Raw genomic sequence first — 26,000 nt, 5'->3', positions numbered from 1 at the left:
TAAAGATCCAGGTGGATTGGCCGGTCCAAATTGTCCCTAGGTATGAATGAGCAAGCGAGTTGTCTGTCCCTGTGTGCCCTGCGATTGGCTGGTAACCAGTTCAGGGTGTCCCCTGCCCACTGCCCGATGATTGCTGGGATGGGCTCCAGCATCCCCGCGACCCTACTGAGGATAAGCGGTGCAGCTAATGACTGACTGACTGACTGACACTACGAAAGCACACAGGACACTTGATAAAATGATGAAGCCTATTTCCATATTTTCATGCGTGACCAAGGTTGAATTACAGTTTACGGCAGAACCTGAAATCTTGTTTTAAACCCCTGCGAGTGATAGGAAAAGACTGAACAAGCTGGGTACACCCAGTGTGTTTGAAAAGAGCAAACAGCTGGAGTGGGTCAGAGCTAGAGTCATTGGCTAGCTGGAGAAGCTGCGAAAACAAATTATCAAGGTGGCAAGAGCAATAATACAAGCAAATCATTGTATTTGCGTATATATATATATATATATATATATATATATATATATATATATATATAAAATAGTGTCTTAATAAATAATATAGTATTTAGAAAATATCATATGATTTTTTAATTTATTAATATAATTTTGAGATATATATATATAATATATATATATATATATATATGTATGTATGTATGTATGTATTTTTGTAGTAAAAGGCCACTGCCCTGCAATGCCAAGATCCAGAGACTTATGTTGTATAGATTCGCTTTAACAGTCGTTGTCATCGTAATATAATATATACTTTTTCCCCAAAAAAGTAATTATGACTATACAGTAATGGGGACCAAAACCACCCGCTTAAAGTGAAAATCTGCGAAGTAGTGACCCTTCAAAAAAAAAAAAAAAACTCATCTCATCTCATTATCCTTATTAGGGTCGCGGGGGGGCTGGAGCCCATCCCAGCCATCTCCGGGCAGTGGTCAGGGGACACCCTGAACTGGTTGCCAGCCAATCGCAGCTACAAATCACATTAGTTCTCGCAGCTAGCTGCGTTCTTCATCGACGCACGAGCCGAGTGATCCACCGATAAGAGTCGTACAGCTGGGCGATTTTACGTGCGCCGGGGACGATCGGAGACAAATTCACGACGGGGTTTTTATTTGCGCCGCACCGTGGGTGCTGTACGGTCGTTCCCGCGAGCGAGCCCCTAACATGCGGCGCGGGTACTTTCGGGCGCGATACGCACAACACCGCGACAAGCCGAGCGGTTCGGGCGCTTGGCGCGGAGGCCGCTGTTAGCGGCCCACGCGCGCGCTACACGGCCCTCGATGGCTCCGGCCGACGGACGGGCGGCCGCGGGGGAAAGGGGTAGCTGGGGGACCTGTGGGGTTAGGGGGGGCGGTGAAGCGGAAGCCGCACCGAAACCGCGCGCCGGAAACGAGAACGGTGCGCCGTGCTAGGGTCGTCGGCCGAAGGGGATTCACCAGTTACGAGGGTCCCGCGCACGTCCGCCGCCTGTTGTCGCGCCGCTCTACCAGGGTCGTTGGACGATCACGCCCGCCGCCTTTTCTCGCGTCGCGCCGTGTGACGCCGCGTCCGATCACGCCCGCCGCCTTTTCTCGCGTCGCGCCGTGTGACGCCGCGTCCGCCGAACTCGCTCCGTCGCGCGGCCCGGAAGTGACCCCCTTACTAAGTTATTAAAAAAGAGTGTCTTAATAAATACTATAGTATTTAGAAAATATCATATGATTTTTTTTATTTATTAATAGAATTTTGGGATGGGCCCAAAAAATCGATTCATGTATACATTGTGATATAATTTTTCCACAGAACCGATTTTTGTGACGTCATATAGGGTACTTGAAAATGCGGTAAAGCAATAGGGCTGTCACAAATATGACACATTCGTCTAAACATCCATCCATCCATTATCTGCACCGCTTATTATTCAGTAGGGTTGCAGGGGTACTGGAGCCCATCCCAGCTGACCTCAGGCAGTGGGCAGTGAACTGGTTGCCAGCCAGTCGCAGGGCACACAGAGACAGACAACTCACTTAATCTTTCTCACCTATTGGGGACAATTTGGACCGGCCAGTTACCCTGACATGCATGTTTTTGGAACGTGGGAGGGAACTGGAGTGCCCGGAGGAAACCCACGCAAGCACGGGAAGAACTTGCAAACTCCACATAGGAAGGTTCGATTTCATGACTGCAAAACTGTGCCGCAGACGCGCTAACCATTCAGCCGCCGTGCTGCTCGTCTCAACATATTTTTTTATATTGACGAAGTTTTCACATTCACGATTACCGTCTTTTTTTCTTCCCACCTCTGTTTGTGACTCCACTCATGACTGAAATGTAGAGGAAATGACGTCAACGCGTACAGTCACACACGCAGAACAACATCGGCTATCTGTTATGTCGGCACAACTCTTGTACAGTATTCCAAACCACGTACAACTTCAGTATTTTGGACACATTGTGGGTTTATACCGAGAGACAGCAGTAAGCCCCAAAATACAGAATATCTGGTAGGCAGCTAACAGATTGAATCACTCAGTATTTTGCTATTGAAATGCTGCCATTCAATCCAGTTGACAAGCTAGCATGCAAAGACATGCTGTTCAATTTTGATAAGCGTACGAACCACCAGGCAAAACAATTTTAACTTCACAAGATTATCTTTAAGTTAACATAGCTTAAGCTCTGCCATTGTTGTTTTTTTCTTTTTGTTTTGTTTCTAACAGACACTATGTTTACTTAGTTACATATCTCCTTTTACTGTTTACCAGTTTTTGTTTTCAAAGCCTAAAAACTTGTCTGCGGTTGTTAGCTGCATTCAGTTTAAATGTGTTGAAATCTTTTAGATTATACTTGATTTCTTCACAATTGCATTGCTCTTTTTTTATTAAGATCATTGGTATCAATATTAGGCCGATATAATCAGATTATCTTATAATGCAGAGGATTATTTTGTTTTTCAACTATATATTCGTGGCCTTGGGGGTGAGGGCGCCCGCCCCGAGACTGGGAGGTTGTGGTTCAAGCCTCAACCGAGTCATACCTAAGACTTACAACATTGGTACCCATTGCCTCCTTGCTTGGCGCTCGGCATTAGGGGTAGGAATTGGGGGGTTTGGTCACCTAATAACTCCCAACCCATCAGTCAGGTTGAGCGAGGGGGCTGGGAATCCCCTCCACTGTATCAATCTCCCAGAAAGAGTCAGAAATGACTCTAGCCACCTCCCACTAGGGGGATATGGCTCCGGTATATCTATATATTCGACAATCAGAATTATATGTGTGACAATTAATAATTTCCAGAATTTCCTAATTGTTATAGCCCTGGAAAGTAAACAAAAGAGGAACAGGGAGGAAGAAGGTGAGCAACAAGAACTAAGGCGCCCATAAATTGAAAATCCAAAGTATGGACACATTTTGGTTTTTATACATTTCCCGGGAAGATGGATGTAGACATGACCAAAACTGTCTGCAAACTTTGTTGCAGACCCATATCCCACTGAGGTTGTGCTACGTTGACATTTCAGTTCATGACAGTTTGTAGCTCTAAACCTGTTGCACAGTGCACATGTTATGTTCTCTTTGTCTCAGTTGAAATAAATGTCAGCTTTCTGACTGACTGACACAGACTGATGAGCATTATTCTTGATTTATTTATTTATTGTCCAATAAGCGTATGATTTAATTTGCCTGTTTTTGTGCCCCTGGCCATTAGACTGTTAAATGGTCAATCTAACATATAGTTAACCTAAATCTAAACGGCTGCTAATCTGACTTTTTGCACTACTGGCAGTTCTTTATAGCTTGCCACTCCTTGCACATTTGCTCTCTGCACTATTGTACTTACAGCGTTATTGTTACAGTGTTACTGTTACTGTTTACCTGACTTGTTAACCTGACTGCCCATTTTGCACATCTGGTTAGCTACTCCTCTTGCACTATCGGCATTATGGTAAAATACTATACGGAGCCATAATACAATACAACTTTTACTTATATCTGTACATTCGAGGAAACTGTGCGGGTCAGATGTATCGACATTTCGTTCTGTATACACGTGTACTAGAATGACAATAAAGTAGATCAGAATCTGAATCTGAATTTTAGCAAATAAAATGAAATCAATCAATTATCAAGAATCGTGATATACATTTAATAGGCACCCTAGTATCGTGATACAATCAGATTGTGACCAAAGCATATCGTCCCATCCTTAATTGTACTGCATTTATTGTTATTATTTTTTAGGATTAATTGTAAAACACATCAAAAATATTCAAATTCAAGTAAAATACAGTATGTTATCCTGTATTCGATTCCTATCCCTCTTTCAGTAGTGCAATTTCCCCTTTTGTTTGTCTGTGCTCCTTGACTCGAGTAAGGGTTTCAATGAATTAATTTATGAAGTACATTCGTTTTACACTGTGAATCAGCACCCAGGCCCCACAGCTACTTTCTGATTAGTCAAAAGTCGGTGTTTTTTTTTTTTTGCTGGCTTTTTTTCTGCAGGACTTGAAGCCAATCACTCCCAAATAGTGCTTTTGGTGAAAGCTGTAAGCAGAGACGCTTCAATTGTGATTAAAAAAATAATAAAAAGAACAGGCCATTAGTTTTAATGATTGCTAAGTCTTGGATTTATCCTGTTGTGTTGGATGCTCAGCACGTTGCTGATAATATATGCTTATTATTTCTTCAAAAGATTATCAAGTCTTGATCACACCTGTATTGGTTCCCCGTGTGAGCAAAACGCGATATGCAAGCCGAATGGTGGATTAGCTCTGTCCTTTGGCAGGCAGGGCAATATATTGCGTGACTTTGTGATTTTCAGCCCATCTGTTTATAATCACACGCGTGTGCTCATCAATATGTGATGCAGCTACTTGCTAACCTCGTAAAGTTGGATGATTGGAGGATTATAATACAGAAATAGACATCGCCAAACTTCAAGCTTGTCCATCAAGATTTTATTTGACAACTAATCTGGATACTCAGATTAAAGGTGCAGTAATTTAACGCTGAACTGATAATTATCACCAAATAACTGTTTCAGCATGTGATCTACTTACAAAATGACTGAGAGAAAATGATCTACCCACCTCAAAAGACTGAGATTTAAGAGCAGTCTAGCATTTAACATAATTTCCCAATAATGTAATCGAATGCTCACAATATTTCTCAATGTACTCCTAAATAAATTAAATATGTTAAATAAAAATGAAAATATGCAATACAACATTCAACTCCATAACTCAATTTAAGTCTTTTTTTTTCCCACAACACTCTTGCGAGAAATAAGTAGCACGAAAAAAATAATACCCTGCACTCAAATTAGGCTAATACAGAACTTACATTTGTGGTTAATAATCGAAATTCCAACATATCTACAAATAGTAAATCCATCCATTATCTGCACCGCTTATCATCAGTAGGGTCACGGGGGTGCTGGAGCCCATCCCAGCCATCCTCGGGCAGTGGGCAGGGGACACCCTGGATTGGTTGCCAGCCAGTCGCAGGGCACACACAGGGACAGACAATTCGTTCGCTCATTCACACCTCTGGACAATTTGGACCAGCCAATTAACCTGACACGCATGTTTTTGGGAATTTGGGAGGAAACTGGAGTGCTCGGAGGAAACCCACGCAAGCATGGGGAGAACCTGCAAATTCCACACAGAGGAGGTTCTTATCTCATGACCTAAGAAATACGCCGCACACGCTTACCACTTTTCCGCCATGCCGCCCCAAATAGTAAATGTGTTAACATAATTTTTTCCTTATTGAAATGTAAGGCATTTTGATAAATCTCATTGCCATTTTACGATACATGAATGTAAATGTGAATACTGCATTTCATTTTAACTCATAAGTAAAAATGAATACAATTTTAAGAAATATAATATATATATATATATATATATATATATATATATATGTATATATATATATATATGTATGTATGTATATATATGTATATAATTTGTAATAAATATGAATTACACCTTTTATCTGCATAATGTGTATTTAAGTATTCAGCCATTGGTGTATCAGCCAAATACAAATTACTCAGATAGCAAAGTAAATGTTAATTGCAATATAAAAAAAGGAAGGGGAGATAATTTGGAATACTGTAATGATAGCCCAATAAACAGACAGAAAAATAATATTAATGTAAATACAACTACTTAATAATAAGACAAAGTTTGTACAGCACTCTCACTATATATAACACAGTAACACATAAATTGTGATATTCTTTTCGGGTATCCATAGAGCATGGAATTACAATAATATAAACTAAAATATTACGAAAATACTTATAAATCTACAAAAAAGATAAAATGCAATACAATTTTAAGCTTTTGATGCTCAACAAATTTAATGTCAACCACACAGAATCCCCCTAAAATGCATATTGACCAATCATAAAAGAAGGAAAACAGCTGTTGATTGGTGGGTTCCGACTCCCTTCCAAGAGCCGGCTTATAGAAACGTTTCGTTTGCGAATGACACGAGTCGGGTACTGTCAAAATTCATCCCTCGTTCGTCTTTTCTTTCGGCACATGAGTAAATCCTGTATTCATAATCGTTACCTTGCTCTGTGATAGCCCGCTTTTTTGAATGTTGACATGATCCGATTTACGCGACTTAAAAAAACTCAAACGAGAGCTTCAAGTGTGCGAGGTTCACGCCGCCGTTGGCTTGCTGGAGCCAAAGTAACGCACCACTTTTGATCGTCATTAATGATAATGCGTTGCAATGCCGAAATGAGTAGTTTGCTAGGTTACCCCGTTACAGAAAAAATAACACTGTTATGTAACAACATTATTTATAAACTGTGTTATTCCCAACACTTTTCTTCACACATTGTGAGCATTTAAAGTCTTCCAATTAAAGTAAACATTTCTTTCTCTGACTTTTCCATTTTTTATTGAACATTTTTATTGGGTTAGCTTTTCGACACACTACAAACACAAGTGTCTTTAACATACATGTTACATATAATATATCCAGCTAGAATAAAGATCACAAGACGCACATGAAGCTCTTTTTAATGCATCTGTCATGCAGTCATCTGCCACCCTGCAGTTTTATAGACAGCTATGAGAATTGGAAGCGGGGAAATAGTTCCCATCGGATTAATTATATCTCAACTCATCATCTGTTTTTATATCCCACGGTCAGTATGCACTATGGATGGGTGAAGTTGTTTGTTTTTTGTCTTTTTCGTGCCTTAAAGCTCTCTCCGTGTTTTTATTTACTTATATATTTATTTTTAACTCTTTTGCAGGGAACCTTGGCCGTGTGGACTACATCAGTGAGTTTGAATTTGACCTTTTCATCCGGCCCGATACCTGCAATCCCCGATTCCGAGTTTGGTTCAACTTTACTGTGGAGAATGTACGGGAAACACAGGTCAGTGTTTTATATTTTTAAAAGGCACCAGAGGGATTTAGTTATGCTCTGTAGTCTGGTCAAAAATAAAGCCGAAGCTCTGTTTTATTCCAGAATTAGATGGAGGAAATGCAATTTAAAAAATGAATACTTTTAACTGTTCCTCATTGGAGCTAAGACATACACTTATTTAACTAACTTGGGATTTTTTGACCATACAATTCTTTGTGTCGATTGAATGATGAATCGGACTAAATGTATATAGATATATATGTATTCTAAAATCTAATCGACCTTGCCGAATACGAGTCATTTTCCAATAATATCCCAAAGGAAGTCAAGTCAACTTGTTTATTTATATAGCCTTTACTTACAAGTCTCAAAGGGCTGTACAGGCTACACACTACCATCAACTCACCCAACTTACAACCGCAATCGGTCCCGACCAAACAGTCGTAAATTCATTATGATTGTGTAATCTGCTGGTGAGATGGTATCTAGTTATTGAGTGTTGTGGTAGGTTTCTGTGACGGCTGGCTGCCAAAACTGTGTCCTGACATTGAATCAGAAAAACTAGCATCTCCTGGAAAAGAAAATTAAGCATTATTTGGTCTTAAGGAAGGATCCACGATAAATATGTTTCCTACCGGTTTACTACCGTCAACCAATAGAACCCTGCTTCTTGAGACTCATCACTCTTTTTTCAACTGTATTTAGAAAAAAAAAAACATGTAATATCCAATTATTATCATGTGTGTCTTTATTTTTTGTCTACAACTGCAATAACATTAAACAGCTTTGGTAAACATGTGTTGACAATGTAGTGCTCGATTGACAAGAGCTTGATTCTATAAATCTTATGATCATTTCTTACTGTCTGAAATTGCAATATATTGTTATAAGTGCTATAATACTGACATATGTATTTTGCAGAACATGAATATGATAATATGTGTCTTTATGATGTGAAAATCACTCACTTCTAAGCATTTTACAAGTACTCTAATAGTTAGGGTCATACATGCCTTATGCATCACCCATTCTCTATCAAGGGGCTTCATTATAGCTGTATACATTAGTAGCTGCAATAAAAAAAAAATATACATATATATATATATATATATATATATATATATATATATATATATATATATATATATATACAAATGGTACGTAAGGGGGAATTGACATCTGGAAAATGTAATGTTTGGCCAATCCCGGCTGTAGGTCTCTTATAGCAACACACGTGAAGCAAATGTAAAAACTAAACATTAAAATATAACGCTAAACTTTGTGTATGTTTAGTCCAGAAAAGTAAGACATTGTTATGTAATTAAGGCACTCATTTGTTTGGGCAGCTGTCAAATTTAATCAACGAGATTTTAATATTTAAATTGGCACCCAAAACATCAGAAAAAAAGGAAAACGGAACATTCTATGAACACATCAAAAACTCAGTGTAATGTCTATAGTTCATAGTTTATAAGCCTGGGTAATCACAGAAGCTTGTACAAGTCCTGAGCATTGTAACTGATTCTGGCCAACATCTCCAGTGCCTCGCACACATTATGAAGAGGTAGAGAGGGGGCACAACCAAGTTTCACTTACATTTCTATTTAGAATCCAAAGATTATCTAAGGAGGAACATAAATGCTTCGGATATTTCTTACAGTTAGTGTCGGCTGATTGAATATTATAGCGCAGTATCAAGTGACTAATTATCATGTCTCTCCAGTGTCTTATGCACATAAAATAGGGGTAGAAATGACCAAGGTGTGCTAGTACAGTAGTACCTCTTCATACAAGCTTAATTTGTTCCAGGATCGTGCTTGTAGCTTAAATTGCCCATGTAACAAGCACATTTTCCCGATATGAAATAATTAAAAAACAATTAGTCCGTTCCCATCTTCCCAGAAGTTCACATTCCATATCTATAAAACACATCTTCCTGATCACGAAAAACACATTCAAATATTTAATACGTATAAAATACAGTAGTAAGATATGTTACATAATAAGTTATTGACAAGATGAGTCTATTATGAATACTTACTATGGAGGAAGAGTGTTGAGAAAGAAAGATTGGGTGGGTGACGGTGATCAGATTCATATCCATCAATTTATACGTTTTCTCACGTATTATATACCTTTTTTTGATTATTTCAATTTCTGTTTGCTGCATAACAATGTTTATACGGATAACTTCTTTCTGTTTAAATACCAAACTTGTCTTGCCCATTTGAGCTCTAATTCTGGACCCCTTGGTCACTAGTAGCAGACAACAAGAGTTTCTAATATCGTCGTTGTATTCTATATAGTCTGTCTTTCTGTGACAAATAGTTATCACACTGTGTTTGTAAGGTTTGTTGTTGCTTTATAAGGGGAACTGCAACCTTTTTTATGGGGAGCAATTGGCTAAGATTAAGATCAAATGATTGTTGGTGATACTTATGTACTTACTGTACACTTAAATGAACCTCCACAAAAAAATAACAGCACATTAAAAAAATGCCTCTTGTAGTTTTCATTTGCAAACTGGAACCAGTTGTGCTGGCAGTTACCGGTCACGAGACACAAGCGGTCTTGAGCGGTCTCTAGTGGTAGCCTCTGTGACTGTTCATGACCTGGATTTTTTGTTGCAAATTGTTTATCAAAATTGAAGGCTTTATAGGTGCTCATATAAAAAAGTAACGCTCCTTTTCTATAGAAAATGAACATATTACAATTAGAACATAGATGTTAAACAATTGTCCTAAAAATAGTGTCAGCTGACTATGGCATCAAGTGACTAATTATTAATTATTTTTATTTTTATATAGGGTTGATAAATGCAACATAATGTTTACCCTTTATCACTTATCAGCCTGAAAAATATCTTGCATCCCTACTTGTAGATAAATACTTTAAGGGAAGCACTTGGTAAGTTTGACCTTCCTCATAACGTCAAATTAGTCTCCTTCCATCATCTATCACTAAGTTGTGTCCAACACAACTTTTTTTCCCTCCCTCTTCCCTACTGAATTGAAGCAATCTTCTTTCTCCCTGCATCAGTTCTTGTCTCAGTCTCCCGGGGTGCTCTTGCCATCGGCAAACAGCAAGCTTTGTGATTGGTGGACAGAAGCAGTCACATGGCACAGAGATACACTGTATATGACGACAAACGACGTAGCTCTGGGTGGCTGCGTGCAATTAAATATGACTTTGCGAGATAAGATGCAGGTAATTCCGGCAACTTTTGTGGTATAACGAATTATCTTGTCAGGTTTTATTGAACAACAGAGACGAAGAAACTGTCGAGTGAGTGACGTAAATCGGCATACAGAAATATAAAATTAAGGATAAATCTCCTCCATACTGTTGCGCCTGCCGAGTGTCCAACGCGTCCTATCAGGCCTATCAGCCCATCTCCCCACAGTGCTGTAGTCAGCACTAATCACATTTTATGGCTGTGAGATGAATGGGAGGCCTCGACTCGGAGTTGAATCGATCCCAGGGCTAGATAGGCCCGCACCGGCAGCTTGCAGCTCGGCCAACAGGATATTTGCTGCTGTGGCGAAATGACAGAAAGTGTGTGTGGGAGAGACTCGTAGAAAAAAAGGGGCTAGGGACGAGGTTATACATAAAAGGTGTAATAATATTCTGGCGTTTATTGAACATGCGGTTGAACGTTTGACAGCCACTGCCATCTGTTTCTGGGAGCGTCCCTCTCTTATCTGTCCAATGTCCTTCTTCAAAAGCACAGTAAGTGAATTGATTCTTTTCCATATGTTTTTTTCCATCTTTGTAAACGGCATTAGGTTCAATTGCAGTTCTGGATGAAGAAAGGAGGGATGCACAAATCGAGAGGAGATTGAAAAGGGGAATTGGCATCTCTGTGTTTGCCTGAGCGAGAAGTAGCCTTTCACTGACAATATCCTTACAGTGATAAAGAAGGCTTTTAGTTAGATTTTGATATGTAGAATATATAAACCTTCCAAAAATCTACACTTATTAAAATATAAGGAGTTTGTAAAAGGGAAGTGAACAGACATTGGTTAAACAATAATGGACAAGCAATACTCTGACATAGTGACACCTCATTGCGATATTGTTTTGACAAGTCTAGAGAGCAAATCATTGCAGATATATAAACAAAAGGAGATTAAGACATGCATTCATACCCCTGTGTTAGATAATGAATGGAAATGCAAATAGCTTAAAGTTTATTTAAAAAAACAACAAAACAAAACAAAAAAATCTGGCAAATGATAATGGAAAAAGCAATGTTCTGAAAGAGTGACACTTTAATGCAATATTCTTTTTGGGAAGTCTAGAGTGCAGATGCAATCATGGATATAAAAAAAAGCAAGGCTACAAAATGTTGTATTTATATCAGTTTTTAGCGAAGCCATAGTGACATCACAATTAACATAAATACAAATAACACTAACATCAATACAAAGGAGTTTAATGTTTGTAATAGTACCATGAAAAAAAACATAATGAAAAAAACAAAACACTTCAATATATTTATTGGGAGTTTATAGAGCAGGGAATTACTCTAAAATACACAAGATCAGCGTAAACACAATTAAGGAGAGAACATGTTGCATTCTTTTCTATTTTCTAAACAAGACACATTTATATTTACATGTTTTTTTACTTTCTATTATTCTCCTTGCAAGCTCAACTTTAGGTTATGTCTTCTTTCCTTTGAGTGGCTACTTAACTAGAAATTAAACACTTCGTCCTTTGAGCCTGATATACAGTATGTATACTTTTTGTGTTCAATAGTCAAACTGCAACCACATTATGCATGCTTAGCAACCAGAATGGAAATAATTGTAATGATAATCCTGAGCAAACATTAAATTATTTGCTTTTTACCCATTATTTATTAAAGTTTGGTGATGTCTCTTTTAGTTGGAGAGTTAAACCAGAAAATAAATAAAAATTAGAATTCCTTATTGAAAAGTCGTAGAGAGATGCGAATGGTTGGGTATTTCTTTTTTTCCAATGACCAAACTGAAAATATTACGCTAAGCAGCCAAGTGCAGTTATGTGAGGAGATGCTGTTCTATGGAGATTTCAGCCGGGTTCCAAGGGACAACCTGACCGGTGGAGTGTTTGATCCAACTAAGCCTTGCTAACGTTGAGCCTGAGCCAGGGGAACAGTAAAAGCCCATGATATTGGAAGTGAGATGGCTATTTTGAAGGAACGTAAGCTGGTGAAACAGATTTGGTCTGCCTCAATCAGCTTACAAAGCTCTGTTGAAATTGGCTTCACCGTGGCGACGGTTATGATGGATGGACGCTTGGCTGGATGAATGTCTCCCTGTTCTACGTCTGGCTTTCTTTTTTCTGCATTTCACTAACAAATTGCCTACTTCAAAGGAAGAAAAAAAATCTCATAGCCGCTCTGCTTTGTTGGTTTCAATTCTACACAACAATGAATCGTTTAAGTGTCTGGCGGGCTTGTTTATGTTGCCTACTGGGCTCGACATGTTCCTACTTGCTTTGGAAGCTTTTCCGTTGTGGAAATCGAAGTTCATGAGCTTCTATTTTTAGCCTTTGTTTCCACATATGTACTGAATGTAAACCACTGCAGCGCTCTCTCATTGGTCTAATTTACAAATGTTTCATCAGACCTGAGTTTTGAATTCAAGAAGGCATCTGCCTCACTACATTATATAATAAGGTATTCCTTCTATGTTGGTGGCTATTCTGTTACATTACCAAACATATAATAGGGATTTTTGTCATAATTGCCCTATTTGGAACACCTGTGGCAGCTTGATTGGCGCCCACAGCCCGGACAAGCTGATTGGGGGCCACACCCTTTTTAAGCCCCCGACTTCAGTTCAGACTTTGTCAGATCGTTGTGTCAGTGAGCGTTCCCGTCCGACTTTGCCCCTGTTAAAACCTGTTTCCTGCCTGATTCCTGTTTTTTCGACCTGTTTCTGAACCTGACAAAGCCCTTTTTGCCTGCCTCCTGCCTACGACCACTATTACGAACTTTACATCGCCTCTGATCTCCAGCCCTGGTCAAACGACTTGCCATTCCCGCCTTTCTTCTTCCGACACGGAAGTGTCACTCCCGCCTTGCTCATTCCCGCTCTCCGCCAGTCCTCGGATCAAGCAATCAAGCAAACCTTACTCTCACTCTCTTTCAATAAAATCTGAGAAACGCATGCAATTGAGTCCTGTGTTCGTTCTGGTCTGTGACAATTCTACTCAATGTTAAAACTGAATTAAATTATATATATATGTATCTCAAAATGCATAGCATAATGAATCAGTGTAGTTAATGCAAAGGCAGTTTTCCGCGTCCGGGATATTTTTATTCCGGAAAGCATTGTTGGACTTGTAGTACAGAGACAAATGACACTTAAACACTCCAACTTACTCTCTAAAAAGGTTTATATTTTTTGGTTCATTTATCCGGCACATTTACGTTTACCCTCTTATCCATCTATATATAGCAGGGGTCGGGAACCTATGGCTCGCGAGCCATATATGGCTCTTTCTATGAGTATCTGTGGCTCAGAGACAAATTTGATTGCATGCAAAATTTCTCCATCTTGCTTAAAACTTGAGTTGTCTATCCTATTCTGATACACGCAAAGCCAATCCAAAGCTAAATAACATCGTATTACTTTGCAGTATATATAGGGCACGTTTTTCACTACAATTTACAGTCAAGGTGTCACACAAAAAAAGGGGGGAAAAAAACTCGTTTTGGTTGTACAACGCTAAAGAATCCTTTATATAAAAGTTCACTATATAATCTGTGTTCAGTGTTCAGATACCTTATGATGAATCCACAGAACTGTAAATACGCCAAAACACCGGAAGAGAACTTAGTCATTTGATTGGGTGAGTGGGAAGGATGGGTGGAGCTATGCAAAAAGTGCAAGCACTCCCTCCCATCTTTCGCCCTACGCTGTCTGCGCCAAAAGTGAGCTCATCAGGCTCCCTATTTGCAGAATGTTGTGACGTTTTTACACAATAACTGCTTGCATCTGGTTTTGAAACCAATATATATGAAAGAAAGGGTCAAAGGGAGTTTAACCGATCTTGAGTAATTGCAAGAAAGAGACAAGTTTAAAGTGGTATGTTTGTTGATTTTGGGACAGGGGCTCTGGCATTATTCTCTTTTCATAATTTTTATCAAATCATCAAAAATAAATGTGCCGAAGACTAAGCTTTTGTCTGGGGCGCGGGTTTAGCAATTTAGTAAATTTGTCTCATAATATATGGCGTGGCTCTTTCCCAAAATAAAATTAATATTTTTTGCTTTTATGGCTCTTTGAGTCAAAAAGGTTCCCGACCCCTGATATATAGTGTTAGTGCATGTTGTGGTAGGCAACATACAAGCCACATACAAGCACATCTCCTACAACAACTTGATGTCACGCTAATGGGAAAAATTGGACACATGATGACCATGTAAACGGGGCTTGCAAATTTTCAAAAGAAATAGTAAGACAGAAACTGCTAACCTTGTTAAGGAATATGTCCATAACCAATTGACAATTGGGATAGTTATTATAAATAAGGAGGCGATTAGAGCAATGGGACATTCTATCGACGTGAAAATCCTCTCAGATGGAAGTTTTAAAACACATTTTCATTTTAATCCCCCATGTTCTCCCCTTCTGCGTCCACCCTCTACTGCACTTTACCAGGTTGAGTCACAAAAATTTCAGTTTTCCTTTACATTCATATTTATTATTAATGTTATTTTATGACGTACATGTGTACCGAATCTTACTGCAATATGTATTCTGTGTAGCACTATTTAGTTACTCTATATAACACGCTACAGTGGGCATTTGCACGTCACACTGGGTATTTGTATATTGCATTCTTTTGGCTTTATTATTGTACTGTTCTCAGCTCAGGGATGCTGCTGGAAATGTGAATTTCCCTTCGGGGATGAATAAAGTATCTATCTATCTATCTATCTATTACATAGAATAGTTACTATTTACTATTTTGTTACCAATGTTTAATATTTTAATATAATTATAATGTTTTTCAGAATGACAGCTAATTACTCTTGGTTTCTATTCTCTGCTCTGCTTTTGTCTAATTTTACCCCACAATCCCCACGTCAGAACCGAGTAATGTCCTATCCCGCAGGGTCTACGGTATCTCTGAGCGTTTCTCCGTACATCACGTGTGCCGACTTCTATCTTCCAAAGGTTCTCAGTCCAAAACTAGCAAACCTGCACACACAAGTTCCCGCTAGCGCCAACGCATTTCATCATCTGCTCGTGTTGTGGCCAGAAAGTGCCGGCTGAGTTGATATGACAGCCCATTGGGCAAGTTGATATGCCATTCCGTTCTGCTGTAGGGGTGTGCTAAATGTCAGCCTCCGTGAAGGGTACGGCTGTGAGCTATTATCATTGGGGCCTTCAGGGAGCCATTCATAGAAGACAGGCAGTAAAACCTTGCGCCGGACACCTTCAACTCCGATGATTTGTAAGCCTGGCTCGCCCGCACAGTATGGAACGGTTATTCACCATAACCAGGAAAGAGGATGAACCCGTGCACGGGATTCCGTTTTGTACCATGGATTCCTCCTGGGCAACCCTTGTTTATTAATGTCGGAGACACGGCCCGCTGCGTTTAATTCATCATCAGGGACACTGCACAGTCTGACACACTCCATAAGTTAGATATTGATTTGAACATCAAGCATGTAAAGCTTTCCTGTATTGTTTGCATATTGAACGCAAACATATGAGGCTGGGAATAACGGTGTGGGAAGTAGTATGATTCCGGGACTCTGTATTACCTAAAATTAATATTTTTAATTGAATTTTCGCAGTTCCCCTAGATTATAATCATCTGAAATGACTGCCAGTTTTGGCAATAACATCGTTATACATACTGTAAACATGTTTATCACAGTTAATGGGGACCAGAAACCCACGTCACAACAAATCCGTGAAGTAGACCCTCAAATATTTAAATGCCCTCATCCAGGCCCCTCTTACAGTGACCGGGAAACATGGGATATGGCCAAAACAGTGCAATTATATAAGTGGGAACACAATTTGTCCCTTCAGTGGCTTTAACTAAAGAGAAAAAAAAGCAATGCACCAGCCCCTACTCTCAGCAATAGTCGACTGGGGATAATGGATTGCGGCCACAACAGTTAATTTCATTTTGGGTGGACTAGAACGGCACGCCTCCCAACAAAAGTGTCTTCTCCCAATCTCCACCCACAGCAAATAGGATCGGGCATAATGGATCTTGGCCGGACAAGTGCAGTTTGGCGGAAATAATGGTAAAATCAACCCACCTCGCCCGACTAAAGTGCAGTGTGTTGTTATCCGCTTGCAGCAATTTACAATCGGCGATAACTGATCTCTTCCGAAGCCTGAACCAAAATTATAAAATGCATTTTGCAATCATGCATCCATTACACAGGCAAGAAGACTTGGATCTGTGTTTATTATTTTTAATTATTAAAAATGAATGTGGTTTTTAACTAGCAATACACTAAGTAGCGATATCCAGCTATGTTTCATCTTCAATGTCTTTGCTGAAAGAAGGTTTTCACTAAAAATCTCATTAAATGTCACCTTTCATTCTTACCTTCACATGGATAAGTCGTCCTGGTCCTTTGCAGAAGAAAAGCCCCCATATTGCAATGTTGTATGCCCTCTAGATGTAAGGTCTTAGGCCCAAATTTTGGAGACGGGCAATATCACCCTTACCCTCAAAGATACATTTCGGGGCTGTTCAGCGGTACTGCCGGACACAGGAGGCCAGCGCGGAGGAGGGGGTGGGGAGTTGTTTTCAAATATGGCTAAACTCACTGTTCCTCCTCACAAATACAATAAGAACTTAAGAGTTTGTTTTAGGCCCGGTTGCTCGAATCAAGTTAAACGGTCGGGATTGGGCTGGTTCGGGCTTTTATACCCGCGGGTCGGGTAGGGCTGGCTTTTTTAGACCGATCTTAGCTTTAATCCCATCCTATTGTGAAGAAACTTAGTCAACTCGGCACAACCTTCACAGAACACATCTGGAGAGGCTGTTGTGATATATAACTGTCCTGAGGAAACTTGTGTAACCAACGTTTTGGACACTTGCCTGGTCCAAATTTGGTGTTGTTGACAAGATTGAAATTTCCTCATGATAAAGCCATTATAAAACGAGAGCTTGTATATCTGAGGTTTCTGCCAACAAACACTGCCTTTCCTTCATTTGACCATATTTTCCTCTTCTGGATCATCCAAGTGCTCTCTAGCAAACTTCACAAAGTACCAATGCTGGTTTAATTGCAATTTAAGACTTCCCCGCCAGATGCAAGTCTGCTTTTTTTAGTCTTATTTGACTTTTCCCGTCTTCGCTATTGTGAAGTTTTGAGAGTGACTGAGGACAAATTTGTTTTATACTGGTAATGAGTTGAAAATGCTGCCATTAAAGGGACATTGTGTATTCTATAGCCACTAAATGTTGGTGTTTTGTGTCGCTCATCTGAAAAAAAGTGCTAAAAAGCACAAGGGATTACATAAAGCAGCAAAATGGCCTATAATCATATCAGCACCCTCCAGGTGTGGCTCATGTCATGTCAGATAAATGCAAATCACTTAATACAAATTCATTTTGCATGTTTATATGATGGCTAATTAATTTTTACCTATCATTTAAATATAAACTTTATTTTTATTGAAGTAAGTTTTTATTCTGCCACTAGGATACACGAAATAATGTGCTGTCTCTTTAAAACTAGTTCAGGGCCAGGAGAGCCTCTAATTGATGAAGTTGCAGATCTGTGATAGCCAGAAATCTTGCTTGATTTAAATCACAATTTCCAATATATCCCCCCAAAATACACTTGTCCCTGTTCCATATTTTTAACTCACAAATTCAAGATATCAAGAATAAAGGCATCTCATTTAAAAAAAACACTATTAGCTCCATGCCTCTTTTTAAAGTGAACCGAGTGGAAAAAAAATAGGGAAATTAACTTTGATAAGGAACCTTGAGTCAGCAGCGATAACCCGGGGAAAAACTCATTCCGCTATCAGCAGACCGGGTTGAAAAATCCGTTCTGCGCTGTCGTCATTTCCTTTTGTCCCTGTCATTATTGAGTGATCTGGGGAGCATCAGCCTTCACAATAAGGAAGCATGCCTGAGTTCCACTTTTTACCGAACAAGGTCATCCCAGATACCCTGACAAACTGCTGGATGCTTTGTGCCTTTCTAGAAGTTTCAGTCGTGTTGAAAACCTCGGCGATCCCAACTTTATCTGCCGATGCAGCGACTTCTGTATGTGATGAAAGCATTTGGAAGAGTCCCTCAGAAAAGCCTCTAAATCACCAAAAAGTACAGTGCCTTACTTATTGCCATATTTGAGAGTTTAAACTTACAGACACAATCATGAAAATAAACCAAATGTATTGTACATACTGTGCGAACTCATTTAAAACAATAGAAAAGTAGGCGTTGGCTTCTTTGAGTTAATACTTGGTACAACCTTCTTTTGCTGCAATCACAGCCCCATGTCTTCTGGGTATTTCTTTAGATGTTTTGCACATCTTGAAACATAAATATTTGCCCATTCTTGCTTACAAAACAGCTCCACTTCCTTGAAGTTTGATGGTGGTTTGATTTGTGCACAGCATTTTGCATATCTCTCCATAAATGCTTCATGGAAAAATGGACTTTGACTCATTCTGAAACATGTATATTGTTAGTTTTTGTCCATTGCATTGCATATGTTCTTATGTTTATAGTCATTGTCCTATTGAAAGGTGAACTTGCACCCAATTTTTAGGTCTCTTACAGAATCCAACAGATCTGCCAGAATAGCTCGGTATTTGGCTCAGTCCATCTTCCCCTCAACTCTAACACTCTTTCCAGGCCCTGATAAAGAAAGGTAACCCTAGAGCATACCACCAGTATGCTTGACAGTGGTGATGGTGATTTCAGGGTAATGTCCAGTGTTACTTGTACGCCAAACTTTGCATTTAAGTCCAAAAAGTTCAATTATGGTCTTATCTGACAAAAGCACCTGTTTCACATGCTATTCGTGTCTCTCATGTGGCTTTTGCAAATGCCAAATGGAGCATTTTTATGGTTTCTTTTAAAAAGGGTTTTCTTCTTGACACTCTCCCATAAAGGGCATATTAGTGCAGGTTATTGTTACTATTTGTCCTATAAACGGAGTTTACCACTTCAGATGTGTATGCATGCAGGTCGTTCAATGTGATAAGGTTCCTCTTGGTTGCTTCTCTGATTCGTTTTCTCTTTGTTTGGGCTAAAGGTTTAGCGGAACCCCAGGTCTTGGTGTGTTTGCAGTGGTTTTATGCTCTCTCCGTATTGAAATACTTGCTTGCACTTTGCTCTGGGAGATGTGTAAATGTTGTTAATTCTTCTTATTGTCCAACTCCTGCATTGAACTTTTCAACAACTTGATCCCGGACCTGCCTGGTGTGTTCTTTGGTCTTCATAATGCTGCCTGACTGTTCACCATTGTCTCCTTTCACGTACCTTTGAGACCATAAAACTAAGACTTAATGACTCACAGTTGCACTCTGTTTGTCAGTGTTAGTCATTTAGGTCGATATTAGATCATTTATCAGTCATTAGGATACTTCGGGAGTAAGTTGGCTGAGTTGAGAAAGCAGGGCCTAATATTTTTGCAACACCTACTTTTCAGTTTTTTGTTGTGAATATAATATTAAACATTGCAATTGTTTGGCACCCTCATGGTTGTGTCTAATATGTTGTTGATTCCTAGAAAGTGTTTTCAGTTTTTTAGCTTTAAGTTTGAATCCTGAAATGTGGCAATATGACAAAAAAGTTATTTGAGGGCTTTTGCTCGACAGTCTACATTGTTCTGTATTTTGCACCAGAAAAAAACAAGAAGAAGAAAATCAAGGTTGACTTTAAAAAAAAGGAAGGCAAGGTTAATTTGAGATTTTGAGGTTCATGACCCTCTAGGAACCCCATCACGGGTCCCTTGACTCTATGTTTTTTAGACAATTACTTGTCTGTCCATTGCTCCCCGGTGAAGGACAACATGAACAATGTGGTGGATAAACGTTGTGACATTTCACAAAACTCTAAAATGGGCTGCATTGTTTTAATTGTAGGAAAAAATAAATAATAGTTAAAAAAATAGTATTGTATTTCTGCTCTAAAATACACTACAGGCCCCTGAAAACAAGGACAAACAGGCTCCAAGACAGTTTTTGTCCCCAGGGCCCTCACCACCCTAAGCAAGCGCACTTAACTTTTAAAATATATATTTGAGACTTATTTGGGAATCTTTGTTGCTGCTAATATTATTGCACATCTGTTCATTGCACTGTTATAATAATAATAATAATAATAATAATAATAATTTCCTTTGTATTGTAATTCTTTGTAACAATGTACACAGAACGAAATGTCGATACACCTGACCCGTTGTAGCGAGTCGATGCAGCCGCAGCCAACAGAGGGCGCCGCCATTTTACCAATGTTATAAGTCTTAGGTATGACTCGGCCGAGGCGCGAACCAGCCACCTCCCAGTCTCAAAGCGGGCGCCCTACCATCTAGGCTACTGAGCTGGTCTAACATGGGCCAATCTCTGGCTACTATGTTGCAAAAATGCTTTTCGTATTTATTTTGTAAAGTCTTTAATCACTAATTACCCTGGAGTGTTACTGTTTAATCTCAGTGTTTCACCGCGTTGACATCAATGACACCAAAGGCTATTCTATTCTATTCTATTCTATTCTATTCTATTCCACAGGTTTGCCATAGCACAGGCAATTCTCAAAAAATAAGGGACATTATACAATAAATGAGTTAAATTACATACTGTGTTCTTGAGGCGCACCTTCAAAAATGTTTTTCAGAATGAATGTATAGCGAGCTATAGAATGCATGGAGTTATAACTACAAAAATAACTAAGGTTGCATTTAAAAACAAGTCGGATAATACGGATAATCAAAAACTCTTCATAATATATAACCTCACATTATAAGTATAGTTTCACCACTAAAGTGCAATTATTTATAAATGGTAACTGTAGGTTGCAGTATTTCAGTGTAATATTGCATTTCTGATTTTATAATTATATTCTCAAAATATAAATTCTAACCTTTTGCATTTTCCACCTCAAATAAGACGGACTTTGCAATTTCTGGCAATTCATTTCTGGAAAATATTGTTAATTTTCTGCAATCATGTCAAACAAAATGCCATATCGAGGAGGCCAAAAAAACCCATCATATTCCACATTGTAACATGAACAAATCGCAAACTGCACATCATTTTCTAAAATCGCGTTTTATGGCTTTGTTATGAGTGAGGTTCTTTTCACAGGACATATCTGATAATAAATGAATTAGCTGACAACAAGAGAAAGTATTATAAACTATTTGGGAGCTAGGTTTTTCTTGCTCGATCATTGTTACTTCATGTTTTTTGCATTATTGTTTGTGGGATTAACCTACTACAACCACTCTAAGCAACTTTCTTAACTGTAGTAGTCAAAATAAAGTACAGTGGGAAACTTTTTCATATTGGTTGGGAAATACTCATATAGGATATTAGTGTCTTTGCTTGTGTTTTTTGTTTATCATTTTTTTCGTAATACTTTGTCAAGTCAAGTCAAGTCAAGTCATGTTTATTTGCATAGCCCTTAATCACAAAGAGTCTCAAAGGGCTTCACAGACTATTGCAAACCACAGACTATTTTGCCACCATTCTGTCAGTTTCGGGCATTTTGTTGTTGTTGTTGTATGCTGGGAAAAATCCAATAACGAGGGCCTGAAAATCGTCACATTTCTTAACGTGACAGTATCTTAAGCTAGCAATATTACATCCGTGAAAATATCATAAGGTAAGGATGCTGAAACCCAGGGTTCTACTGTAATTGCTGTCTCCTTGGTAACATTTTTCACCAGCAGAAACATAAAATTACCAGCTAGTCCATGTCAACCAAAACGTTTATGTCTATGGAATTGTACGGATGAACGATTACTGAACAGAAAAGGCCTTCGACCGCTAGCCCGCTTTGGAGCCGTGATGGCTACGTATTAGCAGCCCAGCACAACAACACCCCAAACAATAAAATAGCAGACAGTTTAGCCTACTAGCCCGCTGTTAAATAACAGCCATCTACGCACGTGACCGCCACCCTTCCGGCCTTCTGGATCTAAACTCTCCTCCATAGCACCGGGAGAACAATCGTCGGCGTAATTACCGTTTGCCAAGATGGAGGCTGGCCCGGCTTGATTAAATTATTAAACTGCGCAAACAAGAAAACAAAAGCGGCATCAAAGAGGCACGGCGGCTCTCCTCGCTGTTCCATAAATACAGAATACGTCTTCTCCCAAGTCGCCAGTTGGCATAATTAGCCCAGTGTGTGAAGTTGAATGCAAGTGCCCCGTTGTGGGAGTGCCATCTCCGTGATTGGATTCTGTTTCTCCGACTGTGATCGAAAATACCTAGGTGGTTTATGGCGGTATCGCAGCAGAAGCTCCTCCCTCTACGTGCACCCAGATACATTTTTAACTTATTCAGTGCCATAACGTAAAAAATACTTTTCAGAAGCATTGTTCCCGAGTGCCAAACGTAAAAAAAAATGTTTTGTTGTTTTATTTAAAAAAATAAGTCTATGTGAATGATTTGAGTATGATAAATCACCACTAGATGGCAGAAATGATTTTTATCACTGTCCAAATGGCGCGATCGTGTCAGGGGAAACAATAGACGCTGAAAAATTATGTGGTTTTGCAATAAAGTGTGATTTTGCAAGCAAAAGTCAAGTCAAGTCATTTTTATTTGTATAGCCCTAAATCACGAAGAGTCTCAAAGGGCTTCACAGATTGTTACACTATATTACACAAACTATTTTCAACCGACAAGAGGAGTAGGTTATTCGTTTGCAATGGAGTAGAAGTGAGTTTTAAGTTTAGATTTAAACATTTCCACTGAGGTTGCAGATCGAATCTCAGGGGGAAGAGCATTCCACAGCACCGGTGCCCGGATGGAGAACGCTCTCGAACCAGCAGAAGACTTCTTTGCTCTCGGGATCATCAGAAGACCAGCACTCTCAGATCGTAGGCTTCGGACCGGGACATAGTGGCAGATCAGATCTGAAAGATAAGAGGGAGCAAGTCCATGTATGATTTTGTACAATACTAAGAGAACTTTGAAGTCACATCTTTGGCTAACTGGGAGCCAATGCAGGTTAGCCAAAATCGGTGTTATGTGATCGTACTTTTTTGTCCTAGTTAAAAGCCTCGCTGCGGCATTTTGTACTAGCTGAAGAGACTTGATTCTGGACTTCGGGAGACCGGAGAGTAGTGCATTGCAGTAATCGAGACGGGAGGTAACAAATGCATGAATTATTGTTTCCGCATCAGACTGAGACAGTATTGAACGGATTTTAGCAATGTTGCGAAGATGGAAGAAGGCAGTTCTAGTAATTTGCTTTACATGCATCTCAAAGGATAGATCAGGGTCAAATATGACACCTAAATTTTTAACTGAGTCACTCTGTGTGATGTGACATTTGTCAATGTTCACAGCAGTTTTTGAGAATAAGTCCCGGCATTTAGAAGGACCAATGACTAACATTTCGGTCTTTTCAGAGTTAAGACGCAAGAAATTGAGTGACATCCACTCTTTTATCTCAGTGAGACAGGCCTCCAAATTTCCACAGTTTAGTGTGGAAGATTCCTCCAACGGAAGATATAGTTGAGTGTCGTCTGCGTAGCAATGGAAGCTGATATTGTACTTGCGAATAATATCACCTAATGGAAGCATGTAAATGTTGAAAAGTAGGGGGCCGAGCACTGAACCCTGCGGAACACCGCAGGTAACATTAAAGGGCTCAGATGTCAAGCAGCACTAAGATCCAGCAGCAGCAAAAGTGATGAAGCGCCAGAATCCATTGACATTAGGAGATCATTTGTTACCTTGATCAGAGCTGTCTCAGTAGAGTGGTTAGCCCTGAATCCTGATTGCATGGATTCAAAAAGGTTATTCTCCGATATGAAAGCATTCAGCTGCTGTGCCACTACTCTTTCGAGTACTTTAGAGAGGAAAGGTAGGTTTGACACAGGTCTGTAATTACTTAATATTTCTGGATCAAGGTTGGGTCGTTTCAGTGTGGGTTTAATAACGGCGGACTTAAAAGCTGCTGGAACTACACCTGAGGAGAGTGATGTATTTATAATATTTAGAACTGAAGGCCCAAGGACGCTAAAAAGACTTTTAATAAGTGAACCTGGGAGCGGGTCGAACTGGCAAGTTGTCGGTTTGGCCGCATTCACCACTTGTTTGAGATCATCAAGTGACAGTTCACTAAAACCGGCCATTTTCCCAGGGCAGCCACCCTGTCGTGCATCTGTAAATTTCAGTCCTTTAATACGTGTGGTACTAACAATATCTTTTGCAATTTCTTCCTGTATGCATTGAATCTTCTTAGTGAAGAAGACCATTAAGTCCTGAGCAGAGTGTGTCGAACTGTCTGCGATAGGCTGTTGCCTTGTAAGCGATGCTACAGTGTCAAAAAGGGCTTTGGGGTTGTTCTTTTGAGACGCAATCACCTTCGAAAGGTAGGCCGATTTTGCAGAGGCAAGGGCCGCTTTATACTTTAACAAGCTGTCACACCAGGTTTGATGGAAAACCTCAAGCTTGGTAGCGCGCCATTTTCTCTCCCATTTCCTGCATTCTTTTTTAAGGGTTCTAGTTTCATCAGTAAACCAAGGTGTGCGTCTTTTAGGACGTGATTTTAGTTTTATTGGCGCTATTGAATCCAGCACACTAGTCAGGGTGGTATTGAACTCATTCATGAGTGATGAGTGAGTCAATCGAGCCATTGTATTTAGGAAAGGACGCAACTGCTCCAGGAAGGAGTTCAAAGAGCTCAGAAACTGTGCCAGTGCTTATATTGCGTCCGCTAAATCCCTCAGCTTTATTAACTCTACATTTAGTTAGCACCTCAAATGTCACTAAATAATGATCAGAGATAACAGTAGTACACGGTAGCACCATAATGTTTGAGGTTAAAACTCCTCGAGTCAGAATCAAGTCTAGCGTGTTCCCATTTTTATGGGTTGGCAAGTCAACCAGTTGAGTAAAACCAAATGCATCAATTAGAGAACTAAACGCAATAGTAAGTGAACTGTGTGGGGAGTTCATATGAATGTTAAAGTCTCCCATAATTATAATTTTGTCTGCATAGGTTACTAGTTCAGACAAAAGTTCAGCAAATTCGTCTAAGAAAGTTGTGTATGGCCCAGGTGCACGATAGATAGTTATTACATCAATTGACAATTGAGGGGACCGCATCACAAGAGCCTCAAACGTTTTGTAATTATTAGAGGTACGTGTATTAAATTTGAGCGATTTTTCAGAGATTAGCGCAACACCACCACCCCTTTTCAGCGTGCGTGCTATATGACTACTCTCGTAGTCTGGGGGAGAGGCATAATTTAGCGCTAAGTGCTCATCCGGGCGTAACCACGTTTCACAAAGACCCATACAGTTAAGTTTATAATCACGAATAATGTTATCAACAAGTAAAGCTTTTGGAGCAAGCGATCTAATATTTAACAGACCAAATTTCAGCTTTGCTGAATCATTTGACTTAGCTGAACTCTTTGTAGTCTT

General features: G+C 39.5%; 1 protein-coding gene across 2 annotated transcripts in view; it reads left to right on the top strand.

Moving 5' to 3' along the window:
- Positions 1–26,000, top strand: part of agbl4 (AGBL carboxypeptidase 4) — a 599,711-nt gene that overhangs the window by 40,511 nt on the left and 533,200 nt on the right. For both annotated transcript variants that reach the window (XM_088349263.1, XM_088349262.1), the window contains one exon: positions 7,277–7,401. In XM_088349263.1, the coding sequence (XP_088205389.1) occupies positions 7,277–7,401 (125 nt within the window). The remainder of the gene's footprint in view (positions 1–7,276; positions 7,402–26,000) is intronic.

Source organism: Urocampus carinirostris, chromosome 12 (genome assembly GCF_059441175.1).
Source record: "Urocampus carinirostris isolate Australia breed hairy pipefish chromosome 12, RoL_Ucar_1.0, whole genome shotgun sequence".
NCBI lineage: Eukaryota > Metazoa > Chordata > Actinopteri > Syngnathiformes > Syngnathidae > Urocampus > Urocampus carinirostris.
Note: the sequence above shows the minus strand (reverse complement) of the source record. Positions and strands in the feature narration are given on the sequence as shown.